Source organism: Symphalangus syndactylus, chromosome 10, assembly GCF_028878055.3.
Source record: "Symphalangus syndactylus isolate Jambi chromosome 10, NHGRI_mSymSyn1-v2.1_pri, whole genome shotgun sequence".
NCBI classification, from domain to species: Eukaryota; Metazoa; Chordata; class Mammalia; order Primates; family Hylobatidae; genus Symphalangus; species Symphalangus syndactylus.
The window spans coordinates 5,704,664-5,723,850 of NC_072432.2; the positions used below are offsets into that span (position 1 = coordinate 5,704,664).

Genomic DNA, 19,187 nt, shown 5'->3' on the forward strand with positions numbered 1-19,187 from the left:
ATTGCTGACCAAATTGGCTCCACGAACCATTACTGCTGACACCCTTCCCTAGGTGAAAGTCGGTTTTAAACAGTGCACCTACTTTCACATCAAGGTTACAATTTAACTGTGTGTCTGAATAAACTCTTCCAGCCTGGCCTCTGTCTCACCCCTTATTTCTTCTTGACTCCAGTATAAATCTTGGACTTGCGGGGAATAAACTGTCTTTTCATCCTACGCTGTCAAGTGGACTTGAAGTTCAGACTTTTGCTAGAAAAGCAGAGATAGAGAGTTGACATGAGGGAACTTGCCACTAGCCTCTAACTTGCCCTGTCCTTGAACTGCCCTCAAATGGACTCAAACTTAGCAACCTGTTTCGCTAGAAGCGACGCCTCGGAAGGCTGAAGCCCTGACAGCGCCGTGCAACTGAGTGGGGAACAAATGCATGGCTGTCACAAGAGGTCTGTGAGGTCTTCATTCTTCATTCGTGCCTCCTGGCATCACATGCCTGGCCTCCTGGGAAGGGGTGGGAAGGTGCTGCTGAGATAACTACATTTTTCATCATTTGTCTAAGGAGAGCCATGGTTGAACTTCTCACTAATCCTTCCCCACAAAGCTACAAAAGGAACTCTTTCTTCCTCCAACTGAGATTCTCACCCAGGGGCAAGGAGCCTTGTCTGAGCCATGCAAAGGGGGATGAGCACACCTGCCCTCTGCCCAGGACCACCACCCCCTGGCAGACCCGCTGGCTGGCAGAGCATCCATCAGCACCCCAGCTCTGGAGACGTCATAACAACCAAGAAACAAATAGCATTCTCTACCCCAACAGAAGTGCGCCGGCATATGGCAGCACTGCCCCTGCCAGAAAGACGACTGCTTCAGACCAGTGCAGCCAGAGCCCCTGACCAATGCCCTGGGGTGGGGCACCTGATGCAGATGTCAGCAGAGCACCCACTGGGAGCCCACCCTGCCCACCCACACCACTGCTCAGCACTGGCCTGGTCACTCATGACCTGAAGGGTCCAGCATCCTCTGCACCTTCAATCTCAAAAACCGGCGTGACAGACCAGATGCAGACGGAGCTGGTGCTGTCCTCAGTGCCAACTCTGTGGCATTTCAAGGGGAGCAAACAGGACACAGGGTAACCCAGTCATAGAAAGCAGAGCTGCGGCACAGCCACGCTCACCGTTTGAGGATGGCATTTATGAATGTGCCACTGAAAAAACAACCAAAACTTTTACTTAATATTTTAAACTAAACCTTCTTCCAAAATTAATTTGAAGCATTTAAAATACCCAATATATAAGACCATCTGAATAATAAGCTTTTAAAAATCCCCAAAGATAGAGGGGAAATTAAATATTCAAAAACTTTGAGTTAATTAACAGAGATGCTGTGACTGAGTCTAGTCTGCAGCTTCCTGGCAGCTAAGGTACACAGAGGATGAGGCAAGTGTTACTGTCAAGTTGGGATTTTAATATCTTGCCATTTCCTTTGCAACCAGTGAAGCACATAAGAGCATTAAAATCACAAGGAACAACAACAGTGCTTAAAAATAATAGGCATCCGGGATTGCGCCACTGCACTCTAGCCTGGGTGCCTGGGTGACACAGCGAGACTCTGTCTCAAAAAAAAAAAAAAAAAAAAAAAAAAAAAAAAAATAGGCATCATGTTCACACACCCAAAACCACAAACAAAACCAAAAACAAATGCACTATTATTTCTACAGGAGGTCCTCCCGGGACTCAAGCCCTAACAAAAGCTAGATGACCACATGAGACGGCCCACGGTGGCCACCACAAAAGGCTAAGGTCAAGCAGATCTGGATCAGGGAAGTCCAGAAACAGATACCAATCACCCTAAAAATGAGCAACGAGAGAAAACAGAGGAATGTTTTCATCTAACCTAACCGCACTGCACAAATGAAGTACCAAAGCATACTTTGTATACTTTTTTCATTTATAAAATTATAAACGTAACCCCCTCCAATCCAAACTCTTCCGTCCATCCTTTCCTCTCCCTCGGGTGGAAGAGAGCTCTGTGTTTTCTTCCCATAAAAGACACCATTTGGAGGTGTGGATTGAGCTGACCTTGCAGCCCAAACTGCCCTCTTCCATCTTCTTCCAAGGCCAGACGGGTTCCAAGTTCAGAAGTGCTCGATTTCGGAATGCTAATCCTGAGCACAGACCCCTGCTACCAAAGACCCTAATCACATGCATCAGTATGCTGGGTGCATCAGTATGCTGGGTGCATCAGTATGCTGGGTGCATCAGTATGCTGGGTGCAGTGGCTCACGCATGTAACCTTAGCACTTTGGGAGGCTGAGGCTGAGGCTGAGGCAGGAGGATTACTTAAGCCCAGGAGTTTGAGACCAGCCTAGGCAATGTGGCGAGACCCCGTCTCTACAAAAAATGCAAAAATGAGCAAGGTGTGGTGGTGTGCACCTGTAGTCCCAACTACTTGGGAGGCTGAGGTGGGAGGATCGATTGAGTTTGTGAGGCAGAGTTCACAGTGAGCTGTGATCATGCCACTGCACTCCGGCCTGGGTGACAGAGTGATACCCCATCTAAAAAAAAAAAAAAGAAAAGAAAAAGAAAAAAAATGCATCAACATTTCTGTTGCAAGGAGTGGGATAAATTGTTTATCACTTTATGTCCATTCATAAGGTTTTCATGACATTCATTTGCATCGAATTAAAAAAAACTTTTTATTTTTGGGAACTCCTTAAGTTTTAAAAAAATACTTACTGAATAAGACCTCAAAAGCACAGGCCACAAAAGCAAAAATAAGCAAATTGGATTATACATAACTTAAAAGCTTCTGCACAGCAAAGGAAACAAAGTGAAAAAACAACCTACAGAATAAAAGAATACATTTGCAAACTACTCACCAGACAGGGGATTAATATTCAGGCTATATAAGGAACTCAAACATCTCAATAGCACACACACAAAAAAAAAGCCAAAAAACAAACAAAAAAAACTGATTAAAAAATGGGCAAATGATCCAAACACACATTTCTCAAAAAACATAAATGGCCAGAAAATACATGAAAAATGCTCAACATCACAAATCATCAGAGAAGTGGAAGTCTTTTTTTTTTTTTTTTTTTTTTTAAGTGAAAGCAAGTTTATTAGGAAAGTAAAGAAATAAAAGAACGGCTACTCCGCAGGCAGAGCAGCAGCAAGGACCGCTCAGCCGCTTACAATTATTGTTACTAGGGAGGTAGAAGTCAAAACCACAATGAGGTATCGTCTCACTCCAGTTAAGATGGCTATTATCAAAATGACAAAAAACATCAAATGCTGGTGAGGACACAGAGAGAGGGGGACTCTTATAACACTGTTGGTAGGAATGTAAACTAATACAGCCACTATGGAGAGCAGTATGAAGGCTCCTTAAAACACACATACCCTTGGGAGGCCGAGGTGGGCTGATCACAAGGTGAGGAGTTTGAGACCAGCCTGGCCTATATGGTGAAATCCCATCTCTACTAAAAAAATACAAAAATTAGCTGGGCGTGATGATGAGCATTTTTTCATGTGTCTGTTGCCTGCATAAATGTCTTCTTTTGAGAAGTGTCTGTTCATATCCTTCGCCCACTTTTTGATGGGGTTGTTTGATTTTTTCTTGTAAAGTTGTTTAAGTTCTTTGTAGATTCTGGGTATTAGCCCATTGTCAGATGGATAGATTGCAAAAATTTTCTCCCATTCTGTAGGTTGCCTGTTCACTCTGATGGTAGTTTCTTTGCTGTGCAGAAGCTCTTTAGTTTAATTAGATCCCATTTGCCAATTTTGGCTTTTGTTGCCATTGCTTTTGGTGTTTTAGACATGAAGTCCTTGCCCATGCCTATGTCCTGAATGGTATTGCCTAGGTTTTCTTCTAGGGTTTTTATGGTTTTAGGTCTAACATTTAAGTCTTTAATCCATCCTGAATTAATTTTTGTATAAGGTGTAATCAGAGAAATGCAAATCAAAACCACAATGAGATATCATCTCACACCAGTTAGAATGGTGATCATTAAAAAGTCAGGAAACAACAGGTGCTGGAGAGGATATGGAGAAATAGGAACACTTTTACACTGTTGGTGGGACTGTAAAGTAGTTCAACCATTGTGGAAGACAGTGTGGCAATTCCTCAAGGATCTAGAACTAGAAATACCATTTGACACAGCCATCCCATTACTGGGTATATACCCAAAGGATTATAAATCATGCTGCTATAAAGACACATGCACACATATGTTCACTGCAGCACTATTCACAAAAGCAAAGACTTGGAACCAACCCAAATGCCCATTAATGATAGACTGGATTAAGAAGATGTGGCACATATACACCATGGAATACTATGCAGCCATAAAAAAGGATGAGTTCATGTCCTTCGTAGGGACATGGATGAAGCTGGAAACCATCATTCTCAGCAAACTATCACAAGGACAGAAAACCAAACACTGCGTGTTCTCACTCATAGGTGGGAGTTGAACAATGAGAACACTTGGACACAGGAAGGGTAACATCACACTCCAGCACCTGTCGTGGGGTGGGGGGAGGGGGGAGGGATGGCATTAGGAGATATACCTAATGTAAATGACGAGTTAATGGGTGCAGCACACCAATGTATACATATGTAACAAACCTGCACGTTGTGCACATGTACCCTAAAACTTAAAGTATAATAATAATAATAAAAAAATTAGCTGGGTGTAGTAGCACGTTCCTGTAGTCCCAGCTACTCAGGAGGCTGAGGCAGGAGAATGGCTTGAACTGGGGAGGCGGAGGTTGCAGTGAGCCGAGATCGTGCCACCACACTCCAGCCTGGGTGACAGAGTTAGACTGTCTCAAAAACAAAACAAAACAACCCTCTGCCCCGCCCCACCACATACACACACACATACCAAACTACGAATAGAACGATCATATGATCCAACAATCCCACTACTGGGCGTTTATCCAAAGGAAAGGAAATCATCAGTGTACTGGAGAGACATCTGCACTCCTGTTTACTGCAGCCAGATTCACAATAGCCAAGATATGAATCCATCCAGGAGTCCAACAGCAGATGAATGGATATGGAAGGTGTGGTATGTAACACTGAATAGGATTCAGCCATAACAGAGAATGAAATCCTGTCATCTGCAGCAAGATGGACAGAAGCACAGGACATTAAATAAAGTGAAATAAGCCAGGAATAGACAGTTAAATACTACGCGTTCTCACTCATATGTGGAAGCTAAAGAAAGATGATTTCATAGAAGTGCAAAGTAGAACAGGGCATACTGGAGGCTGGGAAGGGAGGGATGGGGAGAGATTTGTTAAAGGAAACAACATCACAGCTGGATGGGAGGAATACGTTCCAGTGTTCTGTACCACCACAGGATGAATATAACTAACAGTAATTTATTATTTAAATAGCTAGGAGGAAGATACCAAACATTTCCAAAGAAATGATGCACATTCCTGATCTAATATCCCGATCTGCTAACTACGTGTTGTATATATTGAAACATCACTATATACCCTATGAGTTGTACAATTATGTGTTAATTAAAAAAAAGTTAAAAATACACTTTTTAGGAGTTTCAGATATAAGAAAAATTGAGCAGATGGTAGAGCTCCCACATTGCCCTACAATACACCCCAGTCTCAGAATACGCACATATCTGACATTACTTAGAGTTAGTGAGTCAACACTGAGACGATTGAAATCTGTCCTTTACTCAGGCTTCCTCATTTCCCCCAATATCCCTTTCCTGTCCCAGGATCCTACCCGGGATTCCACATGACAATTGGCTGTCACGTCTCCTTGGGCTCCTATGGGCTGTGACAGTCTCTCAGAAATGTCCCTGTTTTGCTGACCTTGACGATTTTAAGGGGACTGGTGAGGTGTTTTGTAGACTGCCCTTTGGTTGGGACTTGTCTAACATTTTTCATGGGTAGACATGGATCACAGGTGTTTTGGAGAAAGGCCTCAGAGATGAGCGCCCTTCCCATGGCATCACATCAAAGCCCCCCTGCTCATCACTGACGGTGACCTCGCACTTAGCTGGGTCACATTTGCAGGTTTTCCCCGTCCCTTCCACATGCCCTCTCTGGAGGCATGGCTTTGCACAGCCCATGCCAGTAAGGAGAGGGTGTGTGCTCTCTTCTTGGCTTTTGAGATGTGAGACTGCTGGCCTCATGGAAGGCACAGCCTCCTGCCTCTGGGTGACCAAGCCCATGCCCCATGCCCAGTAGCTTGTGATGGGCAGACATCTGACAGATGAGGTCTAATGACCATGGGGCTGCAGCATTCTCCCAGGTGTAATGAGCACAGAGAGCTGATCCGTCTGCACAGAAGTGTGCACAGGGCAGAGAAGCAAGGTGACAAGGGGACTCCTGAGGGTCTTCTGGGCTTTGCTTCCAGACCCTCCCTGTCACTGGGCTGCACCTCCACCCAACCCTCCAGTTCCTCAGGCACCTCTCTCCTACCTCAATCTTCGCTTGCTGAAATGGTCCAACTTGGTTTCTGTCACTTTCCACCATGAAGTCTTGACTAATGTGGACCAACTTTCCCTTTTTGAGTAAGACTAGAAAGACCTGAAAAATAATTCTAGATTTGATATGTTTATGAGCATGTTTAAAAATTTTTTCAAAATAATTTCAAAATTATAGTAAACTTGCAAGAATGAAAACAGTATAAAGAACACTTGTAACACCCAGGTTCATTGCTTGTTACTATTATGTTCCATCTGCTTTATAATTTGCACTGCCCACCCTATCTTACACAATGTGCACACACGGTTTTTTCTGAACCATTTGAGGGTAAGTTAAATACATCAAGGCCCCTTTACTCCTAAGTATTTAAGTGTGGATCTCCTGAGAATAGGGATATTACCTTACTTACAGAACAGTTATCAGTTTCAGTAATTTTAATATTGATCCAATATTTAATCCATAGCCTCTCTTCCAATTCTTCCCATTACTCCAGTAATGTCCCCACAGCTCTGCCTTGAGTGCAGGGCTCACCCTAGCATCAGGCGTTGTATTTTGTTGTCATTTCTTTAGCTTGCCTTAATTGGGAAGATTTCCAGTCTTGTTTATCTTTATGACATTGACATTTTTGAAGAATACTGTCCCTGCCTTTAAAAAATATTTAAAATTATTTAACTCAAAGTGGATCAATGACATAAATGTAAGAGATAAAACTGTAGACAAAGGAACAGTCATGTGTTGGATGTGTCATTTATTTCTTGGCTATGACGCCAAAAGTATATGCAGAAAACAAAGAGGATAAACTGGACATCAAAATTAAAAGCTTCTGTTCATCAAAGGACACAATCAACAGAATCAGCAGAGTGAAAACGCAACCCAGGAAATGGGAGCAAGATTTACAAATCACATATCTGTTAAGGGGCTAATATCCAGAGTATGTAAGGGACTCTTAGAATTCAATAGCCAAAAAAAACCCAAAACCAAACAAAACAAAAAAACCACTCCAGTTAAAAAGTGTGGAAAAACTCGAATAGACATTTCTCTAAAGAAGGTATACAAATAGCCAGTGAGCATGAGAAGATGTTCGACAAGAGACCATCACGAGGAAAACGCACACCAAAGCCACAACGAGATACCATCTCACACCCATTAGGATGGCTACTCTCAAAAAAATAGAAAACAGCTACTGTTGGTGAGCACATGGAGAAACCAGACCCACATGCACTGCTGGCAGGAAGGTAAAACAATGCAGCAGCTGTGGAAAACAGTACGGCAGTTCCTCCAGAAATCAAAAATGGAACTACTGTATGGTTCAGCAATTCCACTTCTGAGTATATACCCAGAAGAACTGAAACCAGATCTTGAACAGTATCTGTAAACCCATGTTCACCGCAGCATCAGTCACAACAGCCCAAAGGTGGAAGCAACCCAAGTGAACATCGGCAGACAACGGGTGAGCCAAGTGTGGTGTACATGTACAAGGAAATATTCAATCTTAAAAAGGAAGATTTTGACACATGCTACAACATCGATCAACCTTGAGGACATTATGCTAAGTAACATCAGCCAGTCACAAAAAGACAAATACCATAGGACTCAACTTATATGAGGTACCTACCTAGTCAAATTCATAGACAAAGTAGAACGGTGGGTGCCAGGGGCCGAGGGAAGAAGGATGGAGAGTAGAGGTTTTATTAGGACAATATCGAGTGTGTGGAGAAACCAGAACCAGGAGCAGCCCTGAGTGTGTGGAGAAACCGGAACCAGGAGCGGTGCTGAGCGTGTGGAGAAACCGGAAACCAGGCACGGCCCTGAGTGTGCGGAGAAACCGGAACCAGGCACGGCCCTGAGTGTGTGGAGAAACCGGAACCAGGAGCGGTGCTGAGCGTGTGGAGAAACCGGAAACCAGGCACGGCCCTGAGTGTGCGGAGAAACCGGAACCAGGCACGGCCCTGAGCGTGGGGAGAAACCGGAACCAGGAGCGACCCTGAGCGTGTGGAGAAACCGGAATCCAGGCACAGTCCTGAGCGTGGGGAGAAACCGGAATCCAGGCACAGTCCTGAGCGTGTGGAGAAAAAAGGAACCCAGGCACGGCCCTGAGCATGTGGAGAAACCGTACCGGGAGCGACCCTGAGCGTGTGGAAAAACCAGAGCCAGGCGTGGCCCTGAGCGTGTGGAGAAACCGGAACTCACCCTGAGCAGCCAGGCAACTCCTCCACAGAAAGGAGTTGAAAAATCATAAAAGACATCTTTTGTTTATTAAACAGAAAAATAAGCTTTTCTGTTTATTACAACAAAAGAACTATCAGTGTGTAGTCCCTAAAGCCAAAGAGAAGAGCGAGTTTCCAGCAGGCGGGTAGGCTCAGCAGCATCCACCGGCACTGAGTGTGGAACATTAGGGTGGGGTCGTAGGTGGCCTTGCCAGGTGCCACCAGGGAACCCTGGGGACATGGGGCTCTCTCATGAGCCAGCAGGAGATGAACCCAGATCCTCTGAGGTGTTCAGCTGTCAGGGGAGAGGGCCGTGGGGTGGCCGCGGGTGAAAAGGGTCAAAGGAGGGTTTTTGTTTTTAGACAGCATTTATCACGTCATGTTTACATGCAGATAGACGACTTCGGAGACAAGGAAACGCTGGTGATGTCAGAGGGAGGGGATGCTGGTCAGCCCAAGGGCCTTAAGCTAATGGTAGAGGGCTGGGGTCTGGGGAAGGTGGAGGGGGTCAGGAGAAAAGGCAGCTGCAGCGGGTCATGGTGGGAACTGCTTATTCGCTGCTTAATTGTCTCATTTAGGGGAGAAACTGAGGCCCTGAAAGGTTTAAAGTTACACTGACATGGCAAAGTGAAAGAAGAAATTAGAGAATGGGATGTAAAGACTAAAAATAATAATGAGTTTAAACATGGACACAGTCTCTCTGGGATATGGATGGTAATTCTAAAAAAGCAGAGACAAAAATATGGCAACAAGCCTGCCTCTTCCATCTGCTGAAAACACGCCTTGAGGGGCAGGACCCGGGAGCCCGCCTCTGGGAACCGCTTGTGAGGTTGGCCACGGTGCTCCATGACTGCTTTCCTTCCACACACACCTGGCCAGGGGATTTTTGGAGAGTGGGGAGCAAGAGAAGTGGGAGCAGCGCAAACCAGGCACCAGGAGAATGGCAAAGCCTCATGGGAGATTCTGTCCAAATACCACAAGTGACATGGTGTGAATGTGAATTCTTTTATTTTTCATTCGGTTTTCTCCACTGGTTTGTCATCTGTTTTCAAATAGACTGCAAGTTCTATTTAAGGAATTGTGAAAGCCCTACTGTCCCTTACCCAATGATCATCTCAAGTTGGGTTCATGCCTGAAGACAGCCAGAGCAGAAATAAAGGAACAACTATAAACTAATAAGAAAAAAGGCATTTGCCTGAGTACATACACATAATTGTATATCCATGTAAAGGCATAACTATATCAGATAATTGTACTGAGACTTACAGCTGGCCAGCATTGTCCCAAGCACTTGACACATACCAAGAATCCTCCTAATGACTCTAGGAGTGGCACTGCTTCTGCCATTTCACAGGCAGAGAAAGTAAAATACAAGAAGGCAATGTGTGTAGGATCACATGGCCAGAAAGCGACAGATCTGAGGCCAGACAATGGGTCCTGAGCCTAATCCAAGCACCTATTAAATTGATTGCAGCCAGACAAACAACCCTGAGACTCAGCTCTGGTACCCAAGGGACAGGGGAATGAGGGTGAGGCACCTGGGTACACTGCTGGGACAGTCACCTGAGGATCATGTGAAACACTGAGAAGCTGGAGGTAAAAAGTACAGTCATGTCACTTAACAACAAGGAGACATCCTGAGAAACGAGCTGTCCGTCCATTGTGTCATCATGCAAACACCACAGAGTGGACCTACACACACCGGGATGGGGTAGTCTCCTAGGCTCCTATGTTGTATGGTACGGCCAAGTGCTCCCAGGCTGCACACCTGGACAACATGTGACTACACACAATTGTAATACAACAGTATTTGTGTATCTAAACATAGAAAAGGCACAGTAAAACATGCTGTAAAAAGATAAAAAATGGTGCACCCATATAGGGAACTTACCCATAAACAGAACTTTTAGAACTGGAAGCTGCTCTGGGTGAGTGAGTGGTAAGTGCACACAAAGGGCTACGACATCACTGCACGTGGCTGTAGACTTTGTAAACACTGTACTTGTAAGCTAAGACATCACCTCACATGGCTGTAGATTTGTAAACACCGTACTCGTGAGATAAGACAACACCACACGCGTCTGTAGATTCGTAAACACCGTACTCGTAAGCTAAGACATCACTGCACGCAGCTGTAGACTTCATGAACACTGTACTTGTGAGCTAAGACAACACCGCACGTGTCTGTAGATTCGTAAACACCGTACTTGTAAGCTAAGACATCACTGCACGCGGCTGTAGACTTCGTAAACACTGTACTCGTGAGCTAAGACATCACCACACATGGCTGTAGATTCTTAAACACTGTATTCGTAAGCTAAGACATCACACGCATGCGGCTGTAGACTTCGTTAAAACTACTCGTGAGCTAAGACATCACCGCATGAGGCTGTAGATTCATCAACACTACACTCGTGAACTAAGACATCACCGCATGTGGCTGTAGATTAATAAGCACTACTCATAAGCTACACTAAATCTATAAGAAAATTCCTTTGTTAAATAAATTAACCTACATTTACTGTAACTTTCTATGTTGTAAATTCCTTAAAGCTTTTTGACTCACTTATAAAAACAGATTAAAACATATTGTACAGCGGTACAAAAATAATTTATCCTTATATCAAGTTTTGTATTAAAAGTTTTTTACTTTTTTTTTTTTTTTTTGAGACAGAGTTTCACTCTTGTTGCCCAGGCTGGAGTGCAGTGGTGTGATCTCAGCTCACCGCAACCTCTGCTTCCCAGGTTCAAGCGATTTTCCTGCCTCAGCCTCCCTAGTAGCTGGGATTATAGGCATATGCCACCACGCCCGGGTAATTTTGTATTTTTAGTAGAGACGGGGTTTCTCCATGTTGGTCAGGCTGGTCTCGAACTCCCGACCTCAGGTGATCCGCCCGCCTCGGCCTCCCAAAGTGCTGGGATTATAGGCATGAGCTGCCGCACCCGGCCAAAAGTTTTTTACTTTTTAATTTTTTTTTGTTATAAACTAATACACAGACACACATTAATCTGGGCCTCCATGGGGTCAGGATCACCGAAATCACTGCCTTCCACCTCCACATCTTGTCCAGCTGGAAGGTCTTTAGGGCAATGACATGCACAGAGCCGTCATCTCCTGTGGGAACAATGCTTTCTGCTGGATTCCTCCTGAAGGACCTGCTGAGGCTGTCTTACAGTTAACTTTTTTATTGTAAGTATAGAGAATATACTCTAAGATAATGACATTAAAGGTAAGTACATAAACCAGTTACACAGGTGTCTATTATCACAATCCAGTATTATGCATGTACTGTGTATGATCCTACATGCTATACGTTTATACAACTGGCAGCACAGGTTTACACTAGCATTGCCACAAACACATAACACATTGCATTATGATGGCCACAACATCAATAAACTCCATTTAACAGGAATTTTTCAGCTTCATTACAGTCTTATGGAACCACTGTCATTTAGGGGACACTGTCTTGGGGACCACTGTGGTCTGTCATTGACAGAAACGGCACTATGCAGCACATGACTAATTCAGTAAAGGGACACGAGCTCCACACACAGCCCAGCTCTTAGTCTGCTAAGACCACAGGCCATGATGAGTGGACTAAAGACCAGCTGGAGAACTCTGGCCCCCTCCCAGCAAATCCTTCTCATGTACGCATGTATGCACACGAATGCACACACTCTTCTACATACATGCACGTGTGCGTACTTGTAACACAACTCCACATACAAAATACAAGGCAATACTAAGACTCAGTGTGCATGTGCACATGCACACACATGCAACACACACACAATACTCACATAGCCCACACACTAGCGCACTCATCTGCATGCACACATGTACACATGTAACATACTTACACACAAAACAGTACACTACACTCACACATGCAAACTCACACTTGCACACACATGCATATGGGAGTGCACTTGCATTCTTGCAAACCCTCATATACTTGTACCACATAGAGGCACCCACCCATGCAACACACACGTGCATACTCATACTTGAATGTACTCGTGTGCACAAATATATGCTGCATATTTGTATGCACACACGACACGTGCAAAGCCATAAATCTGTACACATTTGAAAGTCACACAACTGCAACATACTTGTAACACACTCATGACACACACACGCACGTGTCTATACTTGCAGCACACACTACACTCATGCACATGCATGTGCAGTTGAAACACATGCAGTATTGCACACACATGCACACTTGTAACACACAACAGCATATATATACACACTTGCACAAATTCATACTCTCATGCATATATGCACTTGTACCCACATCACACCCACGCAACACATGACACAGGCAAGATCACGCATGTACAAACTCATATTCATGTGTGCAGACACTATTCACACACTTGCAACGCACACATGCATGTATGCACAGCACACTCACACATGCACTGAGACACACACACAAGGACCTGATAGGGTGAAAGGCTCCTGTTAAGCTGTTTGTCTTTATCTCTATCTTCACTCCCTCCATTCTGCTGCTAAGTCTCAAATTTATTGATGCACTTTTATTCTGTGCCCCCTGCTCTCAGGATCTTGATACTTGGGCTAACCACAGAGTAGGAATTTAATATCTATGCTTTTCTGGTAATACCCTTTAGTTATGACTTCGGGTTACAAGCCCTGAGGAAGCTAAGAAAGTTTTCATTCTAGGACTTCACACCAATGTAATGTTCTTAAGATTTAAAAAATGTCTAAAATTGTTTTTCTTTTGAGACAAGGTCTTGCTCCATTGCCCAGGGTGGAGTGCAGCAGTGTGATCATGGCTCACTGTAGCCTCTAACTCTTAGGCTCAAGCAGTCCTCCCACTTCAGCTTTTTGAGTAGTTAGGACTACAGGCACATGCCACCACACCTAGCTCATTTTTAAAAAATGTTGTAGAGATAGAGTATTGCTATGTTGCCCAGGCTGTTCTCAAAACTCTTGGGCTCCAGTGATTCTCCTGCCTCGGCCTCCCAAAGCACTGGGATTACAGGTGTGAGCCTGTTCCCAGCCTTAAAACCCCATCTTCAAATGCAGACAAATATATATGCATATTTTTTTCCTATCTAAAGTCTGAAAAGCTCAAGCGATCATGGAAAGACCAAACTGGAAGTCATTGAGAGACTTATGAATTCATTTAAAATGAATTACATTGTAACAAATATTTTAAAAATGAACAGTCACTTTCAAATAGTCTCAACACAATTTCTTCATTTCCTTCCTGCACATGTGGGACTGTAATCTGTTCCAGAAGCAGGGAGTGTGTGTCTCCTCACTCTGTGATGCAGAAATGCTCTCCGTGGTGACCTGTCACAGATGCAGGCAGGTCCCACCCACCATGGCTCCAAGAATAAAAAGGGCATCAGAAACAGGCAGAAAACCAAGCAGAAATGGCTAATACAGCTGTTTGACAACTGACTTTCACGATGGTGGTCTTCCTCTGTAGGCCGTCTTTCCTGTGCATGTGCACGTTCATATTCTCTCTCAAGGAGATTGCATGCGCATACCAATAAGCTAACTTTCTCCAGAGTAATTAGACGATAATTGGGCAGGTGACTTGGAGCTCGCAAGTGAGTGTGCCATTAAAGCAACAGGAACAGTAATTAATCCTGTGACAGACCCTAATGCAGATCAAGTGAGAAAACCACCGTCCCATTTTTATAGGAAGAGTAACAAGAAAGAAATAGGGTCAATGCTTTTAGTGGCTCTCATTTCACTGCCTCCCGACTGCTGGCCTTGGACTCTCGACTTTCTCACCCTGTGGTCAGCAGCCTTGGGCCAGTGGAACAGAAGAGGTGAGTCCTCTGTCACCATCCAGCTGCCAGAGCTCATAGTAACAGCATCTGCCGCAGTCCGGCTCTTCACAGCATTCCTTTACTTTGTCCTCTCAGGTGCCTGGGAAGGCTGGTTTTACCGCCCCTGTTCTGAGCACCCCCAGAGCTCCTGCTGAAATATGATTCCCACGGTTGGATGTGGGGCCTAATGGAGGAGTCGGAGTCATGGAGGCAGATCCCTCATGATAGATGCAGGCCCTCCCTGGGGGTGAGCAGGTTCTTGCTCTACCAGCTCCCGGGAGAGCCGGTGGCTAAAAACAGTCTGGCCCCTCCTCCCACCACGTGATCTCTGCACTTGCGGCTCCTCTTTCCCTCCACCATGAGTGAAGCTCCCTGAAGCCTGACCAGAGGCAGATGCAGGCACCACACTTCCTGTACAGCCTGCAGAACTCTGTGCCAAATGCACTTCTTTTCTTTATAAATCACCCAGCCTCAGGTGTTCCTTTATAGAAACGGAAACGGACTAAGGCAAGAGGGAAACTGAGGTTACAGAGCGTAATACCTCGTCCCAGAGGAGCTGACTTCTGACCTGTGTGACCCAGAGCCCCCTCTGCCAGTGGCTGCAGCATGAGGCATGTTACATGCTGGTAAAGGTCAAAGGTGATGCTAGAGATTAAAGCTGGATGACATTTTTACCTGGGAATATTTAAGGCAGGTTTAAGGAAGGCGAGGGCTTTGGAGCTGAGCTTGGAGGACTGGAGAAAAGGCCCTGGGGCCAGACTCCTTGGAGGTGGGCTGGGGGCTGCGGACTGTGAGTGGGTGGTGGGGGCATCAGAAAGCAAGGCTGGGATGCCGCTGAGATTCTCTGCACCGGGGGTAAGGGAGAAGGGGCCCAGCCAGACGGAGGGGACCACAGACAGACCCAGTCAGAAAGGTCAAAGAGAGAACATCGTGGAGAAAAAAACTGAAAGGAATGAGAAGAGTGAGAGCAGCCCCAGAAGCTGGGAGGGAAGGGCAGCGTGTCCCACCCGAGGGCATGGGAGGAAGAGCAGCACACGGTCCATCCGGAGGGCAGCAGGGAGGGTTCGGGGGTGCCTGGGCAGGGCCCGGTGAAAGGAAGTCGCTCTGCAGTGTAGAGCCAGACTGCTTTTCTTCTTTGTATGTAAAATGCTGAGGATGGGGGTCTGCTCTGAGTCTCGTGAAGATGTCTGGCATCCGAGGGCTCCCCTCAACACTGCTCAAGGGTGAGAGCCTAGGCCAGCTAGCAGCGAGAGTCAGCGGAGTGGGTGCTGACCAGAGCCATGCAGTGGTGTGTGGGAAAGTGAACTGCACCGCCAGCTCCTGTTCCTACATACTCTCACTTCCATTTCAGATGCTTTCCAAAGCAGCTAGCAGCCTAGTCAGGGAAAAAGTTACGCTTTGAGGGCCAGGCCATAGACAGAACTACATACATGTGTTATTTGATGAGCTACTGCTCACTTCTTCAGGAAGTTACACAATTATGAGATATTTTCCAAATAATTCTTATGGGGAGTCAGGTAGATTTGTTTTAATGCCCAGAAGTGATTATTTAGAAAACTCTATGCCCAGAAACAAGTTATCTAATCTAAAACTACATTTTTTATTTTTCTGAGTGTTCCAGACTGAACTTTGTCCCTGGCAGCTGGTGGCCTTGGGGGCAGGCGTTGCCTCTGGCCCTCAGCCTGCAGGGCCTCCTGAGGGCTCCTAGGTGGCCACCACTCTTCTGTGACTTTGTAACTGTGCAGCCAGTGGTTCTGTCTACCGGAGGGCCTGATGGAAGAGCCACAGGGCCAGGCACGCATCTACGAGTGTGAACCGTCAGGGCGGGCATGGCTTCTGGCCCTGGCATGTGAGCTCTCAGCCACTGGCCGTCCCATGCAGGCTGTTGGGACATCCCTGGCCTCCCCCCACCAGATGCCAGCTGAGCCACTGCCCAACTTGTGCTGATCGAAAATGCCTCCAGACACGCCAGACATCCCTGGGGGCACAGGCACACACAGCAACAGGTCACGGAGCGGCTGCTGACAGCGACAAGGGAAGGCACCATGTCCCACTCATTTCACCTAGCAACAATGAACGGGCACCTCCACAGTCACCAAGTGGAAAATGATCTGTTTCAACGGGGGAAGTCTGCAGTAAAAATGACGCCTTCTTTCCTTCCTCTCTGGCATCTTAGTGGGTCCTCCTTGGCAGGCAGAGATTCCCCTAAAGGGCTTCTCATCCTGCTCAACCCCATCCCTGCCTTCTGGAGTTCTCACACTCTCACCAAGAATTCAACTTTTCTTCTCAGGGGGCGCTTAGGAGGCCACATAGAGAAGGTAACCTGACCCCTAACCCCTATTTCAAGCACCTTCACAAAACATTTCCGTTCATGTAAAGAAACGTGGGCAGGATGCTGACATTCTACAACGGGGGCAAAATGGTGCCTAAAATAGGAAGGAAAAGAACCAAGTGCCTGCCTTCCAGTGAGACGGTCAGATAAAGCAGCTCTGGCCACACTCCTGCTATCACACCTGCCACTGCTGTCCTGCAACACAGTTTCTTTCTTTTCTTTTCTCTTTTTTTTTTTTGAGATGGGGTCTCGCTCTGTTGCCCAGGCTGGAATGCAGAGGTGCAATCTCAGCTCACTGTAACCTCTGCCTCCCAGTTTCAAGCAATTCTCCTAACTCAGCCTCCCAAGTAGCTGGGATTACAAGTGCCCACCACCAAACCTGGGTAATTTTTAGTGGAGACGGGGTTTCGCCATGTTGCCCAGGCTGGTCTTGAACTCCTGACCTCAGGTGATCCACTTACCTCAGCCTCCCAAAGTCCTGGGATTACAGGCGTGAGCCACCGCGCCTGGCCAGAGTTTTCAGTTGCAAAGTTCAAGCCAATGCCTAACCCCACCACTTCACTCATGAGACCGTTACACTCTGGGCAGATGAACATCATGTGCACCCCTTCTTCTAGATGGATACCTGCATGCAAGACCACAGAACAAAACAAAAAAAGGAAAAAAAGAAAAAAACCCAGAAGCGTACAGTACCTGTCATGTCTCAGGGCTCTCATGTCCACGTAGACAGTGGTTGGGTCAGGTCCTGAGGTTCCCTGCAAGCAACAACACAGAGTGGTTAACTCAAGTTTACGTGGAAGGAGACTGGGGTCTGTGCTTCTACTAGCTAGGAAACATTTCTTTTGTAAAATCTTAAAGTGAAAAATAAAACTAAAAACACTTAGACCAGCAACCTTTCAAAGGCACCTGCTAACTTTCAGTTTGATAACCTAAATTCCAGAAGGAATATCTTATTAGGATAATACTGGATTCACACAGCTTGACTGCCAATATATAAAAAAAGGAAAGAAAGGAGACAAGCCACGCACTGTGCCAAAAAAAGGGAAGGCTGAAACTGCCAAGATGGCGGCTGAAAAGCAGGTTGGAAGGATATGAAGCATCTGTGCGGAGAAATTTTTACTACATGCATCCACCTTTAACAACAAAAGGTGTCTTTTTAGGGCCCAGGACAGTGAAGCAGATGCGTGATGTGGATGGACAGGCCAGGGAGGAAGAGCTGAGGGGAGCATCTTGCTCCTCCGGGCTCTGCTGGTGCTCTGGCTCTCTGGCCTGAGGAGAGCATTGCTGGCCAAGACATAAGTCAGAGAAGGGGTATTTTATCCTGGTAATATCCTGGTAAGCTGGGCAGGACTTTGTGGTCTGAGCCATTCCATTGCGCTGTTGATTTTACACAGGAGTCCAGAAATCTTTTCTTGGCACCATAAATTGCCTGAAAAATTAGACCATTCTGACTTCTGACCAGTGACCTCTGTCCACAGAAGAGCAGTATCATGAAGGCTGCACTGTACATCCATTTTTGGGGAAGGCAGTACAATACCTTGGTTGTAAAAAGACTAAACCTACAATAAATGTGCCAAAAAATAAGGGAGCCCTTCAGAATTCATTTGAAGAATTACACTAAAATTCTTCAGGAGAGAATTCCAATTTTTGTACTAAAGGCACAAAATTTTCTTATATTGCTTATATATGAGAAAAAAAGAAGACAATGTCATTAAAACATACCGTAGTACTCAGTAACCCTGGGCCCTGGTATCTCACCACCGAGACAGGGAAAAAGAACAGCACATGCGAGTCAGCCTCCCGGCGGACGCTCCCAGTGACAGCTCTACCCCCGGCTGCTCAGCAAAGCCGCCCCACAGACCAGCACTGAGCGGAGAGCCGGCCCACAGTGAGTAACGCAAAATACAGCCACGGAGGGTCAATTAAAAATAAGTAAATGGAAAACAGGTGGAGAATTAAGTAAAACAGAGATGGGCCAAACTGGCAAAGGAACCACTGACCGCGCACCCTGGGAAGACAGCGTCGGCTACGCGTGAGGCCTGAACGTGACACTGCCCGGCCGGCAGCACCCATGATCACAGGGCCCGCAGACCCCCGGCCAATCTCTGCACTCAACTGCTAGTCTGTCCCACGGCTGGATGCGGGCAAGGCAGCGGGGCTGGGCAGGGAGGCACGGGTGTGACAGACAGGAAAGTCCCCTACCTGCTCGGCCAGGGTCCACAGCCTATGAGGCTACAGCAGCAGAAGGGTGAGGATGAGAAGAGAGGAGAGAACACCAGACAACAGAAACCAACACACACAACACACACAGACACACACAGACACACACAGACACACACGACCCGACAGTGAAAAATGGGATGGAGAAGAGGG

General features: G+C 46.1%; 1 protein-coding gene across 8 annotated transcripts in view; it reads right to left on the reverse strand.

Annotated features, from left to right (window-relative positions):
• The window catches only part of DIP2C (disco interacting protein 2 homolog C), a 404,917-nt gene that overhangs the window by 18,050 nt on the left and 367,680 nt on the right, over positions 1-19,187 (reverse strand). For 6 of the 8 annotated variants that reach the window (XM_055296321.2, XM_055296318.2, XM_063609979.1 and 3 more), the window contains 2 exons: positions 19,017-19,046; positions 17,508-17,569 (listed from right to left, as the gene is read on the reverse strand). In XM_055296321.2, coding sequence (XP_055152296.1) covers positions 17,508-17,569; positions 19,017-19,046 — 92 coding nt within the window. The remainder of the gene's footprint in view (positions 1-17,507; positions 17,570-19,016; positions 19,047-19,187) is intronic. The other 2 variants (XM_055296324.2, XM_055296319.2) reach the window with 1 other exon arrangement.